The sequence below is a fragment of the Oculina patagonica genome, chromosome 12 (genome assembly GCF_052425735.1).
Source record: "Oculina patagonica isolate OP01 chromosome 12, crgOcupat, whole genome shotgun sequence".
Classification (NCBI taxonomy): Eukaryota; Metazoa; Cnidaria; class Anthozoa; order Scleractinia; family Oculinidae; genus Oculina; species Oculina patagonica.
In genome coordinates, this window is record NC_135769.1 from 17,494,729 (window position 1) to 17,520,253 (window position 25,525).

Consider the following 25,525-nt stretch of genomic DNA (forward strand, 5'->3'; position numbering starts at 1 on the left):
GGAGGTTTAAGTCTTATTGTTGCTGTAAAGTCCAACATAGTTTCAAAGAAGCAAATCTGAGCGAGAGAGCGAACAGACTCCACAGAGAGAGGAAAGCTTTCTTGCTGATTCCCCTTCCCCATCGCCGGGGCTACTCGCTGATTCTCGCAGATTACTTTACTCGACAGTCTATGTAGTTCCATTTAGAGAGATGTTCTCTTAAACTGTGTCGAGATGTCCGAGTCCTTTTTGAGGGGGCTTTCTGTTTTAATCCCCGCGCTGAAAAAAGCTGATGTTGTCATCTATCACCATTGGACAATATAATTATTTCTTGTAAATTGGCATCCAGACCTTTCGTGCAGTCTGGACTCTAACAGTCTGATATCTCCGTTACAAACACTGAACTTCGCGTTACATTGACTCGATCTCTTACACTGTGAAAATGGCTGATTTTGCTGAGAAAAGGTCTGGACGATATGCAGTAAAAAACGACCCCCAAACCTGTCGAAAGTACTAACTTTCCTTCCTTTGTCAAAGTAATGTAATCAGGCGAATTAAATCATCGATTTATAGACACGAGTTGAAGTAAAAAAACTTTCAAATAGCTGAAACAGACACACTTAGCAGCTAATTCATCCAAATATTTTATAGGGTTACTCAGTCCAACAGAAAAGTGTGTCTACTGTAGCTATGTGGAAACGTTACCTTTTCTGTCAAAAGTGGTACTTGATATTAAATGAAGTTGGAAACCTACTACTATCTTTTCCTCACACATTTAAACCTGAGCAATCAAACTGTTTTTGTAAAAACGAGTAGAGGACAATCTGTAACTGTTATCTTGAGGGCATGACAAGCGAGAAACAAGACGACTCATTGATAGCCTGTACAACAGACGGTTTAGTGGTTCAGAGAGTGGAGCGTGATACATGAGCGCGCTGCGCGCATGTGGAGTATTTTTTCGTCTCGCACTCGACTACACGCTCGCTCTCACGCCGGCTACGCGCTCACGCTACGCCCTCACGCTGCGTGCTCGCGCTCGTGTATCACGCCCCGCACTCCGCCCCCGATATGAAGTTTGATGAATGTGTGTTCTTTTCACAAACCTTCGATTCATTAAATTGTTCTTTGTACAATATTTCAAAGTCTTGCTTTCTCCTTGAGTATTCTACCGGCGTAGATCGGATCAAATAACGAGCATGGTGGCCTGTTCTTTTTATTCTACAAAACGTTTTATCACAATGATTAAAGAAGAAAAGTTTTCAAAACCTTTCTAAGGGAACGTTCATTTAATATAACAAGGTAGGGCGATGAAGATATTGAAACTCGAAGCTTGAAAATTTAGCAGCCCCCCCCCTCGCTAGCGGTTCAATTTTTTAGGAGCCCCCCCTTTGGTAGTCGAAAAAAATTTCAGAGCCCCCCCCCCCTCCTCCTTCAATTCCTTTGCTCTGCTGACAAAAGATCGCTAGACTGTATCAAATACGTTTACCGTTATTGTCTTCAATGGTTTATACTATGACGGACTTGAGATTCAGTTGTGATAAGATCCCAGTTGAGTTCTTGAGTATTTATTGATTTATTGTCGCAGAGTGCCTAGTCTTCCATCAAGGGGTAGATAGATTTATTAAAGCTGCAAAGTAGCAAGTTTGTACAATTGATCTGACATCCAGTGAGAAACAAACAGTAAAATTTCTTGTTACAGAGTAATCGTTTTTATAGTTCCCGTTAGCAGATATTGAAATCTTGTTGAAACAATGTGGTTTTACTATAAAAAGGTTGGGCATTTCTAATTGTTGAAATTTTCTAAAGCATTTTTGGGATTTACAAGAGTGTAATAATTACTGAGACTACATTTGTTATATCTGTAAACCATGTGATAAAGCTGGCTTGCACAGTTGCACAGGTCATTTTACTGTTGAGTTGAAAACCATCCGATCTGTACGTTTGTTGATGTCACGTCATGTGTTGGTTTTGAAGTATACAAATTTTCGGAGCCCCCCCCCCCTCCAAGCCCAACAATTTTTTCAGAGCCCCCCCTTCGGGTGTCTAAAACTTTTCGGAGCCCCCTCTCAATATCTTCATCCCCCCCCCCCCTTTGTCATAATAAATAAACTTTCCCTAATTTGAAACTTTTCCAAACCTAGCTAGACGTCAGCTAGACCTGGTCCAGTCCCCGCGCATTCCTTTGGATATTTGAGCCTGGAATGATGTCAGCGGCATATTCCAAGAAAAACAAAATGGCCGTTAAGGCGGCAAATTCGGAAACAAGGATGGAGGACGTTCGTCAAGTTTTAAAGATGTAAGATGAATGAATTTGGAATGGATTATAGTTTGTTAAATTAAGTAGACCTTAACTGTAATTCTTTTACTCATGATCAGCCTTGAGGAACAAATAACGAAGGCTCACAAGCTCTGTTTGCAGAGAAGAAAGGAAACCGAATGCTGTGTTCAGCAATGTCGAAATTTGCTGAAACCATGGTAAGCTTATTTTGGGGGATCTTAAAAGGAACTAGAAATCAAGGATGTGGTTGGAAATTAACTTAAAAGATTGCCCAGATTTACAGGCTATGTTATAAATTTACTTGCAGCTGTACACTGAAATATAATTAAGCTTATACAATGTGGCAACAATCAACGAGAAATGCCTCTGACATGGATATGTTGTGGTTTAAATATTTCTTTGGTTTTAAATTTTTAAGACCAGTTCGATTTTTAGTTCTCATTGTCTTATATTGATTATCATAATCTGAAACAAAGGAAACTAAAAATCAAACTGGCATGGTTTGAAGAATTTTAAGCACGATAAATTTAAACCACAACAGATACATAACATAAAGCTCTATGTCAATGATATGGAGTTCTTCAGATCGAGACATTTGAATGTTCCCTTTCTTGGTAAATCTTCGCTTTTTACTGCAGACATGTTTTGTCTGTATTGTTTTGCTTGCATTAAATATTGATTTTTGGTGTTAAAATGCACCAAAAGTGGAGTGACAGTGTTGTTGTTGTTGTTGCGTGTGGTATCCAGTGGTGTAGTGATGCACCCCGATTCTTCATGTTTGCAGGTGTTCCGATAGTACATGTATTTCAACTATCACATTACTATTGCAAATATAGTCAAATTGGCCTCAATAGTTACCACTAAATAAGCAGTAATGGTCTCAAGTAAGAACATCACGGGATATACATGTTGTTGTTTAAATTTATTTTTGGTTTAAAGTGTTTACAGATTCGACCAGATTTTTGAACAGCCAAAGTTTATATTTGTGTCACTGTTAACAAGCGTCTTTGGCTGCAGATGGCTCAGATGGAAATGGATTGCAACTTGAAAAATTAAGGCTTAACTTTTTCAAGTTGTTTCTGTGCATCTTCTGCAAATTAAAGTTATATATTCCTTTAGATGTTCAAAGATGATGTTTTTCATGGGTTAATTTGCCCCCAGGGGGGTACTCAGGGTTTTAAGTGACAGGGATGATTGAAGGATTTTTTTGGGTTTGAAATTTTCGATTCTGGGATTTTTTGGGTAGGAAAATTTGGCTAGTATTTTTTTGATTTGAGTAGGGATTTTTTTGGGTATTCAAAACAATCTGAAGATTTGTGGTAGTCCCTTGGCTGTGTAGTTCTGCGAATAAAGTACAAACAAACATGTTTTGCTGTTGATTTTTGAGGGATCAATTTCTGATCTAGGGATCTTTTTGGGTTATGTAGGAAGCTCTAGGGATTTTTTTTGGTCTTTATTTTTCCTCCCATTCGATCATCCCCGTCACTTAAAATCCCAAGTACTCCCCCTCTACCACTAATTTCAAAACAGTTTAGACCAAAAATCTGCGAAATCTCCATGACATAGCTTCTTTAAAAACAATGGATTAGAAGGAATAGAGTAGCCACAGTCAGGGTTACATTCTAAGGAACCAGTTTATGCAGCTTACATTATATTTTATAAACAATGGGGTTGTTTTGGAGCTATTGATTTTCTGTTCTATATTGTTCTGAGGAACTTTGTTGCCTTGCCTTTCTTTCTTTTATGTTGCTTGTGAGTTTCACAGGTTCTTACTCCAAAGATGAGGCAAACAATATGATTGATTTTTTTGTGCTTAATGATGTAGGCCAATAAAATCCAAAATGGATAAAAAAGATGAAGAAAACACAGGAGGAACTGGACAGTCACAAATGACACAGAGTGGAGAACCCATTACAGAAGACACAGAAACTGAAATCAAAGGTGAGGACTTAATGTCTCTAATGTCTTTCTGAGATACCATCATGACACTTTGTCTTCTTGCTCCCCGAAACACATGGTGTGGCCGCGTGATTCAGGGGACAAGTGAGTTCAGAGTACGGAACTTGATATAGTGTACAGTTCAATCTTTATTGTGCATTTTATTTGCGTTGACTCTTGAGCTAACATTATTTAAATTTGCTACACCATGCCGATGAGTCCCAGTAGGGCAAATCAGCTGTCCACAGTTGCAACCCTCCTCTATCAGTTCTAGTTGTGTTGGTGTCTCGCAAAATGGCTGCATGGGAGGCTACACACTAACTAATGGAGAGTGCAGTGGCCTAAGAGTTAGGGTGCTGAACTCTGGATTGAACGGTCTGGGTTTGTGCCCTTGTCGGGGTCACAGAGTTGTGTTCTTGGGCAAGACACTTACCGGTAACTGGCTTAAGGGGGAAATACACCTGAAGGTCATTTTTTTACAGCTTAACACAGGTGTAATGAAAATAACTTGTTTGCGTTTCAAGGAATCCAAAAATGCTCTCATTATCTGATGTATGGTGTTCTATAAATTTTTAAGTGATTTTTGGAGATGTTAGGAGAAGGTAGTTTTTTTGAAAAGGATTACTAAAATGTAGAGAAATAAGAATTGGTAGACAGACACCAGACAACCTGGAGTGCTCTTGTATGGTGGTCAACTGTCTGGTGTTTAAATTTTTTTTCTTCAATCCCTTCTTTAAACCTCTTAACATTTCATTCAAATTCCAGTACTGTATATTGCCCCCTTAATGCTATAGAAACCAGGACACTTGGCCTGAACACAGACTTTACCAACATACTGACTATACAGACTTGGGTCGTGTTCTATTGGGGTCAACCGTTTCGACCACAACCGGTTTTGGTTGAGACGGTTGACGTTTCTCAATAGAACACTTTTCCAACCTTGTTCGGTTGAAACGCGGTAACTCCTGGAAATAGTCATTACCATACTTCCATGTTCACACGCCGAGGTAAACATGGCGGCCGGTAGTCGTGCTGTTGTGTCCTTTGTACTTTCCGAAGTCTTAGAAGAAGATATTTTAAGAGATGAATCCGACGATGAACTAAAGGGATAAGCAGCTTATTTTTTAGACAACGAACGAACACCTGCTGTTCGTATTCGTGAATATGTGGAAGAAGTTGTGACAAATTTGCCAGACTCACATCTGAAAATTTGGGTTCGTGCACACGATGAGAAGTTTTGCACTTTTGTCCGTCCAGCGCATGAAACCTCCGGACTCATTGCTGCTGCCTACCGAACAGCCTGAGACAGCTTCATTTTCGCCAATTTGGGCGGCCATTAATTCCTGAACCTCCTCCCTGTCAAGTGTTTTATACGAGAAACTCCCGAAACTCGCCATCTATTTGTTGTTTACGAGTGTCGCGAGCAGCAAAGATCCCAGCAGCAGCAATTATAAAAAGCTTGCGAAAATGACCAATACTTTATCAACCGTTTCAACCTGGTTTGATGCCGGTTGAAAAAGTGAATCAACCAAACCAACCAAAAACGGTTCTTTCCCAAAAGAACACGAAAAAACACAACCAACCCAACCAACTTAAAATGGTTGATCCCAATAGAACACGACCTTGGACAAACTTTATTAGTATAATGGATAGTACTATTTTCTTTTGTTTTAGCAAAGGAAGCTGAGAAGCAAGATTTAGCAGCACTTGAAAGTCTGTTAGCCAAGGCACAAAAAGCAAGGGACATACAGACAAAGGTACATAAAAATTTAACCATTTTTAATGCCAGAATCCCCCCCTGCCAATTGTTAACATAATTGTTAATTGTTCAGAAGTTTGGTTGAAACCCAGGTACCATTAACGACAATTTAAAAGTACCTAGTCACTTATTCAATAGACCAATCAAAGGAATAAGTGCCAGTTTTGGCAAATCTTCATTGAAGCACTTGAAGAGTTTCTGAACTATTTCATCCAATCAAAAACTAGTGCTAGCGCTTACGAGTACTCTGAAAGCGATCGTGCGAGGAAATACGTCATGTTGCTTAGCAACTTCTTTGAAGAAAACGGCGGGCTCAGTCACTTCTCGGAGAAGTGATGTCACCATCAACTGGCACTTATTCCCCCAACTAAGACATGAAATATTTATTTAAAAAAAATGAATTACCCTAAATCTGAGGACTCTTATTTGTTTTGAAGATTGATGAAGCTGCAGCCAAAGCAAACCAGAAGAAGAAAATAACCAAAAAACTTCTTCCAGTAACTACCAGTAAGTATGTTCATTGATTATATTCAATGTTGTAGCTGTTAGTTTATTTTTGGACAGATCTTGATAGTCAACAAGCTGTCACTCTTTTATCTTTGTTCAGACACACCTGTCACTTCTAGTTTTACTGAACAAAAAAGTTTTTCCTTTTGCCTTTTTGTTTCTCACTTGATGCACTAAGGAATAAGAGGGGCCGCTCTAGTCTAAGATCTTGGCGACTTGCTGATGTACTGACTTGGTGTCTTGGAGTCAGGGAGCCCAGTGATATTATTTTATTAATCTGCAAGTGCAAGCCATGTCTGTACGAATACACCTGAGCCACAGCTACCTCTGTCTCCAAAGTGACTGTTGTGGAGAGGTTGGACTGTAGCTTACAACCTGATCCATTATGGCATACATGTACACTGTAGCTTCCAAACTAGGGATTGGTGGAAAAGAGTACTCATCAGTGTGTGGTACTCGCCCTGGATGGGATGTTACCCCCTATAAGTTTGCAATGTCACTTCCTAGTACTTTATTATGCATGTGTATTTGTATTCTAGGTAATTTTTAAATAATCATGTTATGTATATTTCAGTAATGTCATGAAATTTTAAAGAATATAAATAACTGTATAAGTTATTTTCTATTTTTTTATCTGTAATTAAGTTTTGAAGGTCCAGATCAGCCCTAGGCTGCCATCTTTATAGACCTTTGTTTTCAAATAAAGTATGTATGTACCCATTTATAAACCTGAGTGGTGAGAAGCACTGTGAGAGTAAAGTGTTTTGCCCATGAGCGTTCTAAAATGACGTCATCTGAAACATGGGTAAAACACTTATTTGTTCTATTGATCTTAGTCGGGGGTAATCTTTTTCGCCTCTTCACAGGACTTGTAAATGGTCTTCAGTCCTGCATTTAGGGTTGTTTGTCATGTTCTAACTGGGCAGCAATTCTTTTTGTTCTTGCATTTGCCTTTGGACTCCACTGAATCAAGGGCTTATACTTATGATGGTAATGATCTAACTACATGTTAGTCGTGAATGAATTTGTTAGACCAAGCTTATCTCTCTTTGCCCTTTCAAATCAGCTCTTTTGTTTTATGGGAAGGGGCGCAGGCTTTATCATTCTCCTTGGTCTGTCTCGCCTTTTCTCTTAGCCAGACTGCTGGGTTTGTGTTGAGAGACAAGCAGATGACTGTTTGGCATTTCACAGAAGTCAAGCTTTCGTACAAATCTCTTTCAGAGCCTGCGTTAAAGCAACCCATGCAACATGCAGCAAAGCAAACTATTCCAAAGGCTTCCAAACCTCAACCTAAACCGCCTGCACCCGTCAGAAAGCCTGTGACACAGAAGCCAGCTATAAAGAGCACATATAATGCATCATATGGGAGACCCGCCTCAGCGAAATCCCTCATGCGACCCACAAGCTCTCGTGGTTCTGCTAAGATGTACCTAGACAGTATCTTGAATAAAGATGCGAAGAAAGGAACACATTCAATAGCTGTTTCCAGGGAGCCAGGTAATGACAGTTGTCAGGGTAGTATACTTGTCATCAATGTCTGGAAAGGGAATAGGGGGACAGTGGCGGGGATGCACCCAGGGCAGAGGTGGGGGGGGGGATACATTTGCTCCCGGCAAAATCCTCGTACAATTTCTTTATAGATTCCCCCTGTATTTTAGCACTCCTGCAGGGTTGCCACGGTCAGGGAGAAACAAAAAAAAATTCAAGGTCAGGGAAAATCTTAGTTCTTGTCAAAGTCAGTGAAATGTCAGGGAATTTTGGCTGAAACAAGAAAACAAAATGGATTTGTTGGGGAAGTCAAATGCCATGCATTCAGAATCCGTGAAAACGTCAAGAGACAAAAACGAAGAGAAGACTATCGATGTTCTGCAAAAGAAGCTGAAGCAAATGTAAAAAAGATTGGGCTTATTTGTTTATTCATCAAATTCAAGGTCAGTGAAAATTGTTTTGAGGTCAGTAAAAAGTCAGGGAAAAGTCAGGGAATTTTTTGGGTTCTAACGAGTGGCAACCCTGTCCTGTAATACGGACAACGGACACTAACTCAGGCACAGATGTATGCGATACTCCTTTATTATTGACGATAGTCGTTTGATGTACGTTGCAATATCACGCCTTATTGAACTAGTAGCGTGTTGTTTTGTAAGTAAATTGTAATTAGCGTAGCGTGCTGTTTTCTCCTAACTTAAACTTACTCTATACTGATAAAAAAAGATCACGCCTTTGTCAAAACCAATCCAGTAAAGTTACGGAAAAGGGCCTGTTGAAGTAGTCGACGGGGCTTGTTAAAATAGCCTATGAAGTCTATGACAACCAATGCCCAATACCTTCATCAAATCATTTCATGGCAAAACTGAATAATCCTTATCAAAGATAACTTTGTTTTACCGCTTATAAAGATCTGCTGGAAGTTTCGTTACACATACTTGAACAAACTTCAAGAAAAGTAAAACCGAAATTAATTCTGTTTTGCTAAACGTGGAGTACATTTAGTGACATTTATCTGTATTTTCCAGGTCACATTTCTTCAAAGACTGGAGCAGAATCTTCTGGAAAAGTTGTGCAGAGGGTGAAAGCACCTGAGAAGTTAAATCTTGAAGAGAAGGATAACCATGCAAAGACGCATTCTGAAGAATCACGCCGTGATTTACAAATTGCTTTGTCGTCAGAGAAAGATTGCGCAGCTTCAGCGAAACCACTTGATAAAGCTGACGATGTGAACAAATTCACTGAGTGTTCTGGGGAATTCCAAGTGAGTAAATTACAAGTCGATAAAGCGAAGCAGTTAGCGCTGAATGATGATAAGCCGCAATGTGTCACAGGTAAACCAGGAGAATTCTCTAGGTTGGGTAACCTGGATTCCCAATTTAAATCAGAGGAAAGAGTTTTCCAAGATCGCAGAGAAGACACGCTTGATCCTTTCGCTGAAGGTGCCGAGTTTGCATTACCCGGTAAATACCGTAAGCTAAAGTCAACAAGCACACGGCTCTACTCTGAACTTAGAAAGATTGTCGAAAAAGACGACAAACCTTCGCACTGTCAGCATTTTGTTGAGCGTCTTGAAACAGTGTTTGATGTAGGGAATGTTTCCACTCTCAACGAAATCCACGACAAAGCTAATGGACTCCTTGAAGAACATGAAAAACTGTCCTTACTCGGCAATGCTGTTGTTACTCGAAGTCATAATCTGAGGGACGATTCCTCTTGGCAGGAAGTTTACAAATGCTACAGGCACTGGCAGATTGTACTCAGCAAGTTTAACGAACTGCAAAGACGGACACAACAGTTACTGCAAGGTAAGTGTGAAGTTCTAAACTCCCTTTGCTTTTTACCATACAAATCTCTTAATGTTAGTGTGGAGAATTCAGAATTACATCAAGACAATATCATCAAGTTGATGATTTCCTTTATTCTCCTCATCTATCTTCTACGAAATCGACTGATACAGTGAGGAGAAAAAAGATATTGGTCACTGTAGAGGCGGATTTAAAATACTTAATTAAAGGTGACATTTGTTTACCGAAGCAACTGATTTAGTACAAGTGCTAATGCGGCCGAGCATTCAAACATTAGAAACAAATGTTACAAACTGAACTAAACATAGCAAGGTTTAAAACCCAACTGGCAGGAGCCAAACCAGTTGGCTATTTACAAGTGTAGCCGAGGAGTTGAACTCGGGTCTACCGTAAATCAACCCCAGGCAGTGGTCAGAACGGGACTTGAACTCGGTACCTCCGGATTTCAAGTTCGGCGCTCTAACCACTTGGCTACGCTGTCGTGTATGCTTTCGTGTTACATGACTTCGACACGAATGCAGATCCCTTAATTTTGAAACTGTTTCAATGTGTGAAACTCTATCCTGCGAAAGATTTTTTATAGGTTTTGTTTTGCAAAAGGCGAAAGAGAAACCTTGGTGCTTTTGTAGGCAATAAATTCTCCCAACTATTACGGTAAGGATGATATTTTATCGGCCGAGTTGAAGCCAACAAGCGGTTCGTTTTCTAGAAGATGCACACTGTGAGCGACGGTGGTAGTAGAAACATCATTGTTACTTATTGATTGTCGAATTTGTTCATATTGCTTTGTAAACTAGAAGAAGGGTTTAGTCCTTCTTATCATGAAGGCACTGTCAAAAACGAACGTATTGGCAGGGCCTTTGGGTGTTATTCTTCAATGGGTCATGTTCTTGTTTGTGAAACTTATAATGATGTCACAGGCATTTTCTACAGATTACATCCATCTCCAATACACCCAATCTGAGTCGATTTGTCTTAAGTACATGACAAATCAACTCACTGAAAGTCGAGTCGCGCAATAATATAAACTGGTTCAGGGTTCAAAGATAATGAATTTTCCAGGATGCCCTTCAGATACGTTGAAGCTACTGTGTGCTAGCAGGAAGGCCTTTTTCAGTGGCTGTACATGTATTTAATCTTCGAACAAACAAGGCCATCGGGCAAGTGATGAATAAAAATCCACTAGCCCGACAGGAAAATCCACTAGTCCCGGGCTATCAGACAGGACTTTCTTTGCGCGCTGAAACCTTCCTTGTTCTTGAAGCGGGGGCTAGTAATACAAACTCGATTTGCACGGGTCGACTCGATTCGTCTTTAGGAAAGTCGACTCGTCTCAGCAGAAGTCGAATCACATGAAAATATGATTATAACATGAAAGGGGGCTAGTAAATACTGTCGAACGTCTTTAGAAAACTCGATCCTCCTTACCGGAAATCGAGTCGCGTGAGACAGTAATAACATGAACCTTCCTCGTTGTAAACGCTTGTGCGTAAGATTGATCATATAACACGAAGAAGTCTTCATATTATGTTAAAGCGTAATATGCGCCACGAGAAATTACAAGAAAACGTCATGCAAAGTTTTGATTTCCTTGTAAAACGTTCGCCTGAAAAGTTCCTCAAAAACGGTCTACCAAAATGTTTTGATTCTGGAATCAGTTTTGTCAACCCCTGATATGTATCTGCATTCGTCTTTGGCCTTGCCTCGTATGATGTCGAACATCAAATCACTTCCGGGATTGACAAACCGCTCGGAGTAAATTTATGAACTGTCTAAAAATTACCATGTTGTATGATGTTGGTATGTGTAAATTTGTCAACAATCACTTCCTCCAGAGGTCGACCACAAACCTATAAAGGCTCTGCGCTGAATAAATGCATTATAAGGATGTGATTGGTTTGGAGTCAACATGTAATCCCCAAAGCAAGGGCAGCGTTATTTTCGAACCGCGCGCATCACTGATACTTGTAAATCGTTTTTTGTGGGCAATTTTTTGAACGTTTAAGCGGCAATATATAGAGAATTTTTAACAACAAACTTTAGTTGGTACACCTGACCAATAGAAAGTTAGGTTTAGAAAGTCGGGGATTCCCCGAATACACCTGGCACAATTTGATCGTCATGCCAAGCACTTTGTTTCTATTGATGTATCGTCGTTCAAATCCGAATTTTGTTTTTTTTTTGTTAAGGGATCCTTTGTATGAGCACAGTGAACGCGACGAACACTGATTTTCGCCTTTTGCATCTTCAAACGTCGTTCTGTTTGAGCTGTGTTTATAGAAAACAGTGCTCAACGATGCCCAACGAAATAAAGATGTGACGATTGTTGCTTTTGAACCGGTTGACAGGATTGGCATTTCCGTAATACAATCCATGTCATTAACGAGTGACACTCGTGCATGCTTCATGAGAAAGCAGGTCTGACTTTGCCATGGTTATAGTGCGTCGCGTCATCGTTCGGTGAAACGTACATGAGGGAGCGGAGAGAAGGTCATTAAACATTTTATTTTGCTGTGTGTTATTATCAGCGGTGATAATAACAAATACAAGAGTCAAATACAAGAGTCTTGAAAGTATCTTAGAAGAAACCTCTTAGCAATTTCTGCGTTTTTTCTTACAAGAGCTAAAAGCATCACAACAAAAACCTCCCAAGTACTATCCCCTAAGTAATGGAAATTCATGTGCCGTCAGCGAAGTAAATTTAGTCTCGTTCAATACTATTTCATGATCAATGCAGCTCGTTGTATCCACGGCTCATTGCTGCTGCGCCACCTTGCGGGATATAAAGCAATAAATGATACTACACCGGCGCTCGATGTGCTTAATACATTTGGCCTTAGACAAGCTAGGAGAAATGTTTCCTGAAGAAATTTGGTGGAGTGCTGTGTGTGGTGTCATCAGTGGTATAATCACGGTAGTGTTTCTAAAGTTACTGGAGAATACAGGACTCGGAGCAGGACAGAGAGGGATCAGAGGACAGGATTCGAACAAACCCGAGAAGAGGCCTCAAGAACATGATGAGAGGTTTTGCTAAGGAGAACGGTGAGTGCAATTTTTCACACATTTGCTGGGAAATTGATTAGAGGACAAATTATTTATTTCAAAAGTTTTTATTTCGTTCGAACAGCGTAGAAGATTTCGCGCATAAATTAGGCCCGCCGGCGAATTCGACATCTTATTTTTTCTTTTCTAGTTTTATATGCTTTTTTCATTTTAATTTGTTGTTTCTCAAAAACTGCAAATCGATATTATGACTTCGATGTGCTTAAATGTGTTAAAAATTCGGCTAAGCTTCCCGGGTTCGACGCACGACTTGACACGGTACGAGATTATGCTTGTCAAACAGGATCAAAATGTCGAGGAGTGATATTTATTTATCGAGTTGCCATATTTATGTCCACATTGCATTATATATATCCAAAGTGCAATATGTATTTCCAAAACTAATATATATATCCAAAAATCCGGCGACCTGTTCTCGTTGTGTATATTACAATCAAATGATTTCACATATTTGGATACAGTTTCGATATACATATTTCGCGGGCTTTTCTCGATATATATATTTCATGCGTTCTATTTCGGTCAGTATTGCATGTAAGTCTACATGACCTGTCCCGCATCCCGCAGCAAAACAATATGGCGGCTCGGTGGATACCAAACATCGATTCCTTTTTCGATTCTCTGGTGGGAGTCATACGAGGAGCAAGAAATCACTTGTCAACCAACCAAGCCGACAGTGCAGAATTCTGGTGTCGCAGACTTGACGATTATGAACGAACTGTGAGGTTGTTGTTAGCTAGAGTGATGGAATCGCGGCCCGATCAAGTTAATTTTGTGCGAGATTTGGCGTTGTTAATGGATACAATGGGAAATCTTAGAGAAGCGCTTGATGCTCGAAGTTTTCGTGGACAATTTGAAGTCGAAGGACAAGACGCTGTTCAAAATCTTTCCGCTGTAGACTAAACAAAGTTGTTGCCAAGAGGCATTTCAAATTCTACTCTTCTTCTTCGTAAAGTTATTGGAGAAACTCCCAATAAACGTGCCACATCAGCCCATCGAAATCCTTCCTCTCTGAGCATTCTAATTTGAGTGTCAGTTATGAGATACCTTGGTCTTCCCGTTCTTCCTGTATATGGTCTACTGTCGGCTTGGTTGGTTGACAAGTGATTGCTGCGGGATGCGGGACAGGTCATGTAGACTTACATGCAATACTGACCGAAATAGAACGCATGAAATATATATATATCGAGAAAAGCCCGCGAAATATGTATATCGAAACTGTATCCAAATATGTGAAATCATTTGATTGTAATATACACAACGAGAACAGGTCGCCGGATTTTTGGATATATATATTAGTTTTGGACATACATATTGCACTTTGGATATATATAATGCAATGTGGACATAAATATGGCAACTCGATAAATAAATATCACTCCTCGACATTTTGATCCTGTTTGACAAGCATACGAGATCGCGAGAGGGTGTTTCTGTTTCCCGCCTGTGAATAGTCGAGCTTGTGGTGACGTAAGACGTAAACGTCACTGTCTTCTGCAAAGGCTTCCTTTGTTTTCTCGTCTGATTAAAGCGCTCCCTAGGGTGCAGATGATTTTATTTTTTAAAAAGATCGCGAAAAAAAATTCTAAAATTTTAAGCCTATCTGTCTGTCCATTTTGTTCCTGTTTAGTGCCGAGTTCTGTCACGCCCACTGTGGGCTGACTTATCAACATTACCTGGCACATGATCGTTGTTAACACACAACAACAATGTAATACTAGAGCGGACTAAAATTTTAGAAAGTTCAGAAAGGCCAACATAATAGCGCAGTTACATTAATATGCCGGAGTTTTCCCGGAGCGATCAATAAACACGCTCTGTATACGCGCAGGGTTCACCGCACTTCGGAAGCGTTTATGTTTTATGATTTTGGACTAATAACTTTTGGACCGCTTTTTTTTTAATTTCGGACAAAATTTTGTTACGATTTTAAACACCATATTTGAAATGATCAATGTTTAAGATTGATTACGTGAACTAATTTTTCACTCTAACTGGTAAAAATTAAAATTCTTCCCATTGTTATGTTTTATTTCGAACTTATAATCATGACTCTCGGACCGCTTTCTTGTCATTTCCAATAGGACAAAATTCTGGCAAAATTTCAAACACTATTCGAACACCATGTTTATAATGAACTTTGTTAAAGGTTGACAAAATGAATTGTAAAATTCTTTACCCCCCCCCCCCCCTACTGGTAATATCAAAATTCTACTCAGTGTTGAATCAGTAAATAACTCTACGAAGACATCGCGTGACAAATCAGAATTCCAACTGCACAGACAACTGAAGGCACTTGCATTTAATGGCATCCCCTAATTTTCGTGTTTTCTGAATCAAGAAAAAAATGATGTTTTTTTTTCATTTTAGAAATAGAGCTCAAGCAAGGATTTTTCCGCTGAAGAAGCCTGATTGATTTTCTGTACCGCAATGCGTTGTGAAGTGCAGACAGTTGTAGAACTGAGAATTGTTAATATTTTGAGTTATTTGCCATGTATGAGATCATGACTATCCTGTAGTATTTCAGTTCATATTGTGATCAGCAGTATACATCCTGTTTCTAAAAAGAACAACCGCAATGTTCGCTTTATCTTAATAGTAAGACAGTTGTTATTTTTTATGTACAAGCTTAGTTACAAGCGTATTTTGCCGCTGTGACTTGAGCGAATCAGACTTATCGTAATTTGTAATTCTATTATCTGCCTCTTTCAAAACATGTATAAGCTGAAGTTGGTGCTTTTAGTTCTTTGTCAAAGAATAAACAGTACATAGATCATATGGAGAGTTCGAATTAGCAATAAATTCGAGGATATTGTGACATACAACACTGTCGTGTCTTGGGTAAATGTCAATATGCAAATGTGTAATTTGATCAACGAGGGGAATCCCCGAACTATGACATCATTCAATGATAAGTTAAATAGTATTAAATTTCTTTACGAACATTTCTGCAGTTAGATCTCGCTAGGAAAACAAGGTTTCTCTAACATAACACGTTTCGGCATCTTGCCGAATAATCTGGCAGATATGTTTCTACCTGAAGACTTTTAGACACAGTAAACTGTCATTACAGATATTACAACCTGTTTACTCGGCCCTGACTTCTAATTTGCATCGCTTTGTAAATCGTGCAGAAGTCTGTTTGTGAAGCAGAATATGCTCAGCTTCTCTTTTTGCGTGGAAGAATTTAATTTGATCTACAGAAAAAACCATAGAGCGAACAAGAGACAACCTCACTAAATTATGTGGTAATCTTGTCGATGTGTTAGCGAGCGTTCGATGTCGGTTGATGCAGTATGTCGCGGAGATGTAAACTTCGCGTTTTCATTTGTCCTTTCGACTTCAATTTGGTTTCTGTAAAATTTCACTCTACACGGGTCGAATTTTTGCGGAATTTCTACGATATTTGTTGTGGTTGTGTCTCGAAGGCGATTTATCACGAGTGTTGATTTGCGCTCGTGCGATCAGACTGATTCGTCTTTAGGGACTGGTCAATAAGTATCAGGGGGGGTGGGCCGGAGCAATTGGAAAAGTGGTGGCTCAAAAATTTGTGACCCACCCCTTCCGTCTGGCTCAAAACCGACTAACCCACCCCTGACAGGGGGTTGAAAATTACATGACCCACCCCCTTTGCTAAAAAAAAATCAAGGGACCTATCATTTCTTTATCATCTGTTAGGGGTTGGAGATTTTTTATTTGACTTCAGCTTTTTAAGTGAAATTCCCTACATAGACATTTTCCCTGATGAACACTGCTGTTCCATGTACGTCTTTTTTCCATTTCTTGACACACCAAAGAAGGATGAATTTATCACTTCTCATACTAGCCTTTTGTAAGTTTTCCACATATTTGTGTGTTAAGTCCATGGGGAAATTTAGACACAAACATATGCAAAAAACTGAATCAGTATATGATATTAATTCATAATCAATTATATATTCAAGAGTTCATATTTTTATACAGAAATTAATAACATAAATAAAATACAACCACTGTCCATCATTCATATTTGCAAATTGTTTGAGAAATATATCTTATTAACCACGCGCGAGGGCCGTACTGGGCGAATATTAGCCCGAGGTCTTGACAGTACGGTCCCGAGCAAGCTTGGTTAATAAGAGATTTATTACACGACTAGAAACTTTGTGTAGTGGGAATTGCTACCCGGTAGATGTCGTGGAAAACAATGTGCGGCAGAACTTTTACGCTCGCTATTTATTTCTGTGTTTAAGGTCATTTCATTTTCAAAGCAATAAAAACTCCGAAAAAATCTTGCAAAAAAATCTAGCAAAAATATTGCGCTAAATCGCGAGGGAATTAGCGCGGGATCATCCGGGACAAAACCCGGTCCGATACTTGGAAAATATCGGCCCTCGCGGGACCGGAAATTAAGTAATCTGATTGACTGATTTAGTTATTCAGGGCTCAAAATAATTTTTGGATACTGACCGGTCATGTTGACCGGCCAAATCAATTTTTGCTCGGTCATGTCTCGTTTTTGACCGGTCAAAATATTGAGTATTTACTTTGAAGCAATAGCCTATTATGCCAAAAATTTCGCCTCGTAAGCTAAAACACTTAAGGCTTAAGCTTAGATGTTTTGATCGCTAAAAGTGTCCTTTTATTATGTTCGCTTTTTGAATTTCCATTTCTTCTGCGTTCTACTCTACATAAAACAAAATGCTCAGTAGTCGTGTTATGTTACTCTGCATAGTTTTACATTAGTTAACGACTTACGGGTGGAGGCGATCTTGGTTGTAAGCACTTTACTGGTCTTTACTGCCGAACACTAAATAGTAATAGGACATATGCCCATGCTACAAGTGAGATAACTTTTCCTTTGCTCGGCATGTAGGAAGAAAGGAAACGCCAACGACATCATGTCAACTGTGGTCAGTAAAAAAGATTCACGTCCTCGGCTTTTAGATATCTTTCCTGTATCATGCGATACCAACAAAATAACCGCCGAGAAAAGATTTCACATTCGTCCACAACGCTTAGCAAACAGGCCTTTCAGTAAGGGTGTGCCAGAAGTTTAACATGTCTTCAAGACTGCCAAGAGATTAGCGAGAAAGCCTACGTCACTTCGCATTTTAAAAATCATGAATCTCTCCACTAACTCTGATCTCTCCAAGTTTTAAACGTCGCCTACAACAGAGAAGCCCGTTCTATGCGGTGCCTGATTGAGCTGCTGAAATATACTTACGGCAAAGTACTTTTAATCATAGATATCCGCGGAAGTAGCCTTACACAAGAAGACTTCGATAAAATTGGTGAGAAACACTCAAATGCCATGGCTAGAATAAAAGATATCGAGAGTTTTCGTTTCAATCTGTAGACGCCGGACGCGGAGACCATTTTTTAAAATTATTTTGTACAGTAAGAGCAAACGTTTACCGGAACTCTCTTTGACAATTAAGTAGCACCACGTCTTAGGTGGTCAACATGGGGACATGTTCAGTTGCGAAATAGGCACAATTTAAAGAAACATTGCTGGCTTAACATTTAAAGCATTTAATGATTTTATTATTTTGTTATGATCTTGCTGGTGAAAAACACGCTACGAACTCGTACTTTCTAAAGGTGCATATAGTTTTTTAATCCACTAACGAGTGCTATTTTTCTCGGCGCGCCTGACAATTGAAACTGTAAAATAGCAGACGTTGATTGATGCCATGTTCATTGTTGTCTGTTTAGCGTATTTACAGATGTGGATGTTTCCTGTTTTATTTAAGCAAACCGCTAACAAATCCGCAGAGCGTGACCGTCTCATCTGTATTCTACAAATTTGTGACTGCAAGCTGCTATGATATTTTATGATTTTACTGTAAAATTTCAAGAAATACTGCGAATAAATTTTTTGTGTGTTATTTATTTGAAAGCGGTGTACGTGACCGGTCAAAATGACCGCCGAACCAAAATTTTGTCCGGACAAATCGTCATTTTGGCCGGACATTGTCCGTTGACCGGCCGTTATTTTGAGCCCTGTTATTAGCCCTCGGACCACCTTAGTTGTGTAATAAAAGAGTTTACTGGTATTTAAAGGCCTAAAGCCCAGCGTGAATCTATGCAGGTTGAAGAGAGTCAGGTAAAACTAATGATATGATTACAAGCCATCTAGGGGGGTCAGGGGGTATGCTCCCCCGGGAAAATTTTATATTTGGGCCTTTTGAAATCGCTAGAAATTCATTTAAAACTGCTTACAGGGAGAAATTTATCAATTTTATATACTGATGAATACAACTTTTCTTGGAACTATAACAGTTAAAAGTAAGTGAATAAATAAGATGACCCACCCCCTACGTGTAGATCAAAATTACATAACCCACCCCTTTTCGAGGGCTCAAAAACTGATGACCCACCCCCTTTCTGCTCCGGCCCACCCCCCCCCCCCCCCCTGTACTTATTGACCAGTCCCTTAGTTCCGGTACGCACGAGTGATTGGCAGTTCAAAGGGGTTGTACTTTCATCCAATACGAAGTGCCCGGAAGTGCATTTCATTGGTTTTTATTTATGCAAGTGTCAATCTCTTCATTTTCTGCGGTATGGTAATTTTTGGCCTCGGATCGGATGGCTTCTTTCATTCTTGCCTTCCGGCGGCGGATTTTATTAGCTACATATCAGTGCGTGGCTAGAACAGTGCGTGGCTTGCTAGACAAACCTGGTAGAGATGTTTTCTCGCGAAGAAATTTTGCGGAGTGCTATTTTTGCTGCCATCGGCGGAATACTCACAGTAGTAGTTTTGAAGTTATTGGAGAAAAAAGAAACAGCGGCGCGGAGAGAGATCAGAGGAGAGAATGATTTGAACGAAGCTGAGAAACAGCCTCAAGAACATGACGAGAGGTTTTGCTGAGAGGTGAGGCCGCTTGTTCACATATTTAATCGAGCGCAATCGAGCGCAAATTATTTATTTTAAAAGTTTTAATTTACTTCAAACATCCGAGAAGACTTGCATTATAGAATATGAACGCGACGACAAAAGTGGCGTCCCACAATCCACTGTTCAGTACTGCGTCGGTAAAATTTTCCTATTGCAGTCAAAATTTTTTTGTTTATGTGCTAATCAGTGTTTATTACTTGATCTCTTTGTATTTATTTTATTTTTATGTATTGGTTATTCTTTTAAAAGAATTTTTACAATAATTATAAATCAGCATTTTTGCATCTGTCATGCGACTGAATTTTCAATGAAAGAGTGTAGTGGGTAGCCCGACATTTATTTTACTTTGAGTGTCAATCAAGTGCGCAATAAAGCGTGACTTAAGCGATGACTGAAGCTTGTCACGCGATACAAAATGTACCACAACGAGTTGCATTGCACGCGAGCTCGCAGACTAGGGACAGAGAGGAAAGCAAAGGTAGATGTAGATCAATATCCTATGTGGCAGGCTTCTGATATACAAAACATCGAGCTCGCGATCACTCTATTCTTTCTGATAAGCTGGACTGCCTTTCGAATGAATATCATACGACCTTGAACAAGTATTATTTCTTTTCGTGAACTCTTTAGGCAAGGAACGAAAATGTTGATGTTTTCCGTTTTTATCCCAGGAATAAACAGCACAAGCAAGAACTTACAGAAAGTACAGCCGACATTTAATTTATCGTTCAGACGTTAGTAATACCGGAATTACCACAACATGACTTTAGCCAGTGAAGTGTGATAGTAGTTATCGCGCAGAACATTGTAAATATATGTTTATAAACTGTTTTCCTTGTGCATTGGTTTTCACTGAACAATGTAAAATGCTTGTTTGTTACATAGAACGAGCAGTAATCACCACAAAAATGTGCTTGAAAATTACAATGCCTTTTTAAACAATCAAATAATTAACTAGGGACCTTCTAGCCTGCGTTGTAGACGAACAAAACTGGGGTTAAGTCCGTCTGCAACGCAGGCTAAGGACCTTCACGCAATACCGTATTTGAACAGTTTCTGTTGTTTACAGCTTCCGGTAATATTGTTGTGATGGAGCTGTTGTTGCTGTGTTTTTTCCTGTATATTTGCTACAAGCACTCTTGTTATTCATTATATACCGTGGAAGAGAACGGCATTGTAATAAAACCGATACTTAAAAACTACTCTTGTAAATGACTTAGTACAGATGTTATTTTCAGTAACAAGCACTTTTGTAAATTCATCACAATGATATGTAGAGGAAGAACACGGTATTGTTACCCGAAACTTAAACTAGTCTTGTAAATAACTTAGGTAGTTTGGCAAACAGACTGAGATCCAACTGTTTTCTGGTTTTGACGACAAATTACAACCTTCTACGTTGACAAGGTCCAGTTGTTACTTGTGAGTTTAGCTGTGAATATCATACACTGCAATATATGTGTTTGCATGTCGTATTTATTCCGGTTACTGATTATACACGAGTACCGCTCTTCCCAGTAGACATTGACACTGCTTGATGAAAAGTCTTCTCTAACACGAACATGAGAAAATATGAGGCGAGTAAAAAAGTTGGTGATGTGAAACTTTGCGGCATAAACAAAAAAAAAAAAATTTAACTTATAACGAGAACTTGAACCGTGACCTTCAAGTCCCTTGCCGTTTTATTCCTTAACAATACACTCGGTGCCGTGATAATTTTGATGAAAGCAGAAAGCTGGGCGTACAAATTACTGATTTTTTCTGTAAAAAAGGATACGTTTAAATTTGTCAACATTCATATTCCTCAGTGAGTTTCTTATTTTGATTTGTACATTTTTCAATGGACCGTTTTTATAGTGATCACTAGTACTCAACCTTCTTCAAGAATAACAACCGAAATAATATGACTGTAATTTTCGCTTTTTTAATAGCAAGACAGTTGTTATTGTAAATGTAAAAGCGTATACATGTGTGTTTGTCGCTGGGACCCAAGCGAATCAGACTTGTCGTAATTTGTAATTCTCAAATCTGCTTTCTTTCAAAATTTGTATAAGCTGAAGTTGGAGTTTTTAGTTTTTTGTCAGAGCAAACTTTAAATAAATCGCAGTGAAGTTTGTTCGCGTGACTTGTATTCACTGAAGTGACGTGTTGTACATGTCCTTTTAAAGAGAAGGGCGACAAATGATCGCACTTACAAACAAAACGAAGACTTCTGTTATGAAACAGCTTCCAAAAAAGATTGTTACGAGAATTTCTGACCACTGTTTCGAAATGGGAGTGACTTGTTTATCAGTGAATTGAAATAAAAATACAAGTTCTAAAGGAAGTTTTAGCAATAAATTTCAGGATAGCGTGACTGTTGGATGTCAATTTTTTATGCAAATACATAACTTCAGTCATCGAGGGGAATCCCCGAATGTGACATAATTTCAATGAATGCTGTCAGATTTTACTGACGTTGCAGTGGTTTGGAGTCTCTTGGCTACATAACGCGTTCGGCATGTCGCCGAATAATCTGGCAGATATGTTTCTACGGGAAGAATTTTAGACACAGCTGTTGGCTTGACAAATATCATCGCTTTTGCGAAGCAGAGGATTTTAAAAAAATATCAAGCTTTTTTGCCTTGTATTAAACAATTAACTAAAAAGACAGCGAACAAGAGAAAACTTCAATGACTGTTTGATGTGGTATGTCGTGGAAATGCAAACTTTTCTGCTTGTAATTGAATTTCTGTAGGGAGTCATTCTAGGGGAGCCTTTTTGTTTCAGAATATTTACTATAAAAATTGCGATCTTGAAAGCGATACACCGTGACGAGTGTTGATTTGCGCTTGTGCGATCAGACTGCCCTTTCCCAAAACAAAGGTTACTTCGCTTGTTTACAAATCCGCGCAGGTCTACTCAGTCCGTCTTTCCCTTCAAAAGTCTTCAAGATCAAGAAAGAAACAACAAACAATACTGAGGTTTTTGATCAAATAGAGAAATGAGGGAAGGTGATTTGTCTAATCAAATAAAAAATGTGCCTGTCACGGTAACGCGAGGCAAAAAAGGTGACGCGTGGGCACCCCGAACCACCGCTCCGGCCCCGAACGCCCATGCATGCTTATTCAAATGTTTTTTGTAAAGAAAGTTTCTTTATTTACTCAATTTTTTTTGTTTACATCGTACTTCTCATTTATTTCGAAATAAGTAAGTTAAAAAAGCTTTGTTGATGGGATCGACTGGTCTATTTCTGCATTTTCCTGCACTGAAAAGTCGTATTTCCGTTAGTGACTGCCTGATCAAACCGCACGCGCGCCGTCCAACGCAACAACATTTTGACATATTATGCGTGGTGGTTTCTAAGTCCGTATATTTTTCTACATCGGCTACATATCGTTACAACAGTGCGTGGCATCCTTAATAAAACCTAACAGAGATGTTTTCTCGCGAAGAAATTTTGCGGAGCGTTGTGTCCGCTGCAATCGGTGGAATACTGGCAGTGGTGGTTTTGAAATTCTTGGAGAAGAATGAAGAACCAGCGGCGCGGAGAGAGATCAGAGGAGAGAATGATTTGAACGAGCCTCAGAAACATCCACAAGAACATGACGAGAGGTTTTGCTGAGCTGCTGAGACGTAAGTGCTCTTGTTCACTTGTTCACAGCTAACGAGTCGCTACAAGTTTTCAAAGTTTTGATTTGCCTTATACGTCGGAGAAGAACGCGCGCTGCACAGTGCTGCGTAGGCTCCATTTCCGCCGCTCTTTCGAGTCATTTTCTCATTTTGATAAATTTGTATTATGTACTGCACTGTAATATTATTTATGATTGAAGACAAGATTTCTGATGAGGTGGATTTTGTATTATGATTTTATAAAAACTACACTTAATCCGAAAATCATATTTGCGCCATTTCGCGCGAGTGCGAGCGCTCAGCAAACAAAGTTCTTTGCCTCATGTTCATGAATACGGTTCGCTGGTTCCGGGTCCACAACAAAACCATGACCAAAAGGCGTCACGCGATACATGAACGTCGCGCGCATAATAAAGCCAGAAGAGACACGTCAGTGACAAACACATCCACGCGCGCTGTAAAAGCAGAGATAAATTCGGTAATATTATAACAATCTTGTTCAAGCCTTTATGGATACTGTATTAGAACGATCTTCGATCACGGATGAAAAAGAAAAACGTTTTGATATATCTGATATTAATGTTTGATGTTTTGTGTTTTGATTCCAGGAATATACATCGCAAGCAAGACCTTTAATACATCCGACATTTTTATAAAGTTCAACCTTTGGACGTTAGATTTACCCGAATTTCCACAATACCTTTGACCACTGCTGGAGTGTTACAGCAGTTATTGCGAACAGTTTTAAAATATAAATATGTAAATATCATATCTGTTTATTACCTTGTGCGTAGTTTTTCACTGAACCATGTAAAATGCTTGTTTTTGGTTTGATCAGAAGCATATATGATTCTGGTTTGATACATGGCATGAACAGCAACTACCGAAAAAATGTGATTGTAAATTACTCTTTCTTCATCTTTCTTCGTGGCGTTTGGTCTGAATCGACCTTCTCGTAAAGTATTTAGCACACTCCTTATGTTCTGGCTTTGGTTTTTGTTCGGTATACAGTAAATAGATCGCACTGTATATGCGCTGTTTTTATTATTAAAAGGATTTGCTCGACTAAAACCGCTAACTATCCTCTCTAGCAGTACATGGACACCGAAAAACTTGTATCGCTTTTGATGAGGAAACGGGGACTTACCTACCGCTAGTGGCTTCCAAACGAAGTTTTATTCCACTAAGATGAAGACCTTTTGAGCTCGACATCGTAAAATCTGACTTCTTTCCGTCAAAAGTTCGTTTTACCACAGCTGTTCTAAAAGTCTTTTCCTCAGATTCCGCAATAAGTTCATCTTAGCTGGAGTAACTAACGCGAAGCATAATAAAGATTCGAAGTTGATGTGTTTTTGCTGAAGACGTTACACGATCATATTTATCTTCCTCTCACGTCCTCGATCCTCCGCAGAGACGAATACAACAAAAGCCTTTGCGAATGAGAGAGTCAATTGTCCACATTTCCACATCGACGACTGCATTTTTTAAGTTTGATCTTGTTTTGCATACTGATCGGTCTGAACTGCATTACGTCATCCTTTGTACTCCTCTTCCTAGCACTGCATCGTTGGTCTGGTTGGTATAAATTTTAAACCAATCAAATTTCTTGTTTCTGACGGTTTTTCAATACTTTTATGCAAATTAAATGCAATGCATGGCCCAATTTCGTTGAATGAACACCAAGCAACTGCCTGGCTTAAATTTTTCCATATAACACCGATTTACTCTTTATCTTGACAAACTTGCGGAAATGTTTCCCTCTAAAGAATTTTGGCTGAGTGCATTTTTTGGTGCCATCGGAGGGATAATCTCTGTGTTGTTTTTAAAGTTCCTGGAGGATAAAGCAGCAACGCTGAGAGAGACCGGAGGACCTGATGATTTGAACGGATCTCAGAAGTGCCCACAAGAGCACGACGAGAGGTTTTGCTAAGCAAGTAAGTGCGCTTTGTGACATTGTTATGTTTTGCATACAAAGCAAGTCCGCTTTTCGACATTTATGTAAAAAAATCGCGAGGAAAGTTAATTCGTTCAAACGTTATGATGTCCCTCTAGCAGCTGATGAGAGTTTAGTCCGAGTAGGCATTTACGAGCAGTTCCCTTTTTTCCTAGGATATGTACTTGCGTTCAGCATCGTTTCTCATTTGTTTTAATAATTTTTACACACGGTTCCTTTTTTAAATTGTAAATTAAATTTATTAACTTTGGTAAAGTTTCTA

At 39.2% G+C, this 25,525-nt stretch overlaps 2 protein-coding genes across 4 annotated transcripts in view; one reads left to right on the forward strand and one right to left on the reverse strand.

Moving 5' to 3' along the window:
- Nucleotides 1–25,525, reverse strand: part of LOC144632408 (uncharacterized) — an 87,088-nt gene that overhangs the window by 7,198 nt on the left and 54,365 nt on the right. The window lies entirely within an intron of this gene.
- LOC144632421 (uncharacterized) lies at nt 2,194–25,525 on the forward strand. 2 transcript variants are annotated; one of them, XM_078491072.1, is made up of 8 exons: nt 2,194–2,275; nt 2,356–2,454; nt 4,083–4,198; nt 5,870–5,952; nt 6,392–6,461; nt 7,683–7,958; nt 8,975–9,754; nt 25,138–25,525. In XM_078491072.1, exons 1-8 carry the CDS (start codon nt 2,214–2,216, stop codon nt 25,149–25,151), a joined length of 1,500 nt encoding a protein of 499 aa, XP_078347198.1. In that variant the 5' UTR covers nt 2,194–2,213; the 3' UTR covers nt 25,152–25,525. The 2 variants fall into 2 exon arrangements, with proteins under 2 accessions (XP_078347198.1, XP_078347197.1); XM_078491071.1 differs by lacking the exon at nt 25,138–25,525 and having other exon boundaries at nt 8,975–11,593.

Excerpts from the sequence above, each read along its gene's own strand:
- LOC144632421 (XM_078491071.1), top strand. The coding sequence starts at position 2,214 with ATGGCCGTTAAGGCGGCAAATTCGGAAACAAGGATGGAGGACGTTCGT. Across the intron at positions 4,199-5,869 it reads CACAGAAACTGAAATCAAAG|CAAAGGAAGCTGAGAAGCAA; the intron begins GTGAGGACTTAA and ends CTTTTGTTTTAG. Across the intron at positions 6,462-7,682 it reads ACTTCTTCCAGTAACTACCA|AGCCTGCGTTAAAGCAACCC; the intron begins GTAAGTATGTTC and ends AATCTCTTTCAG.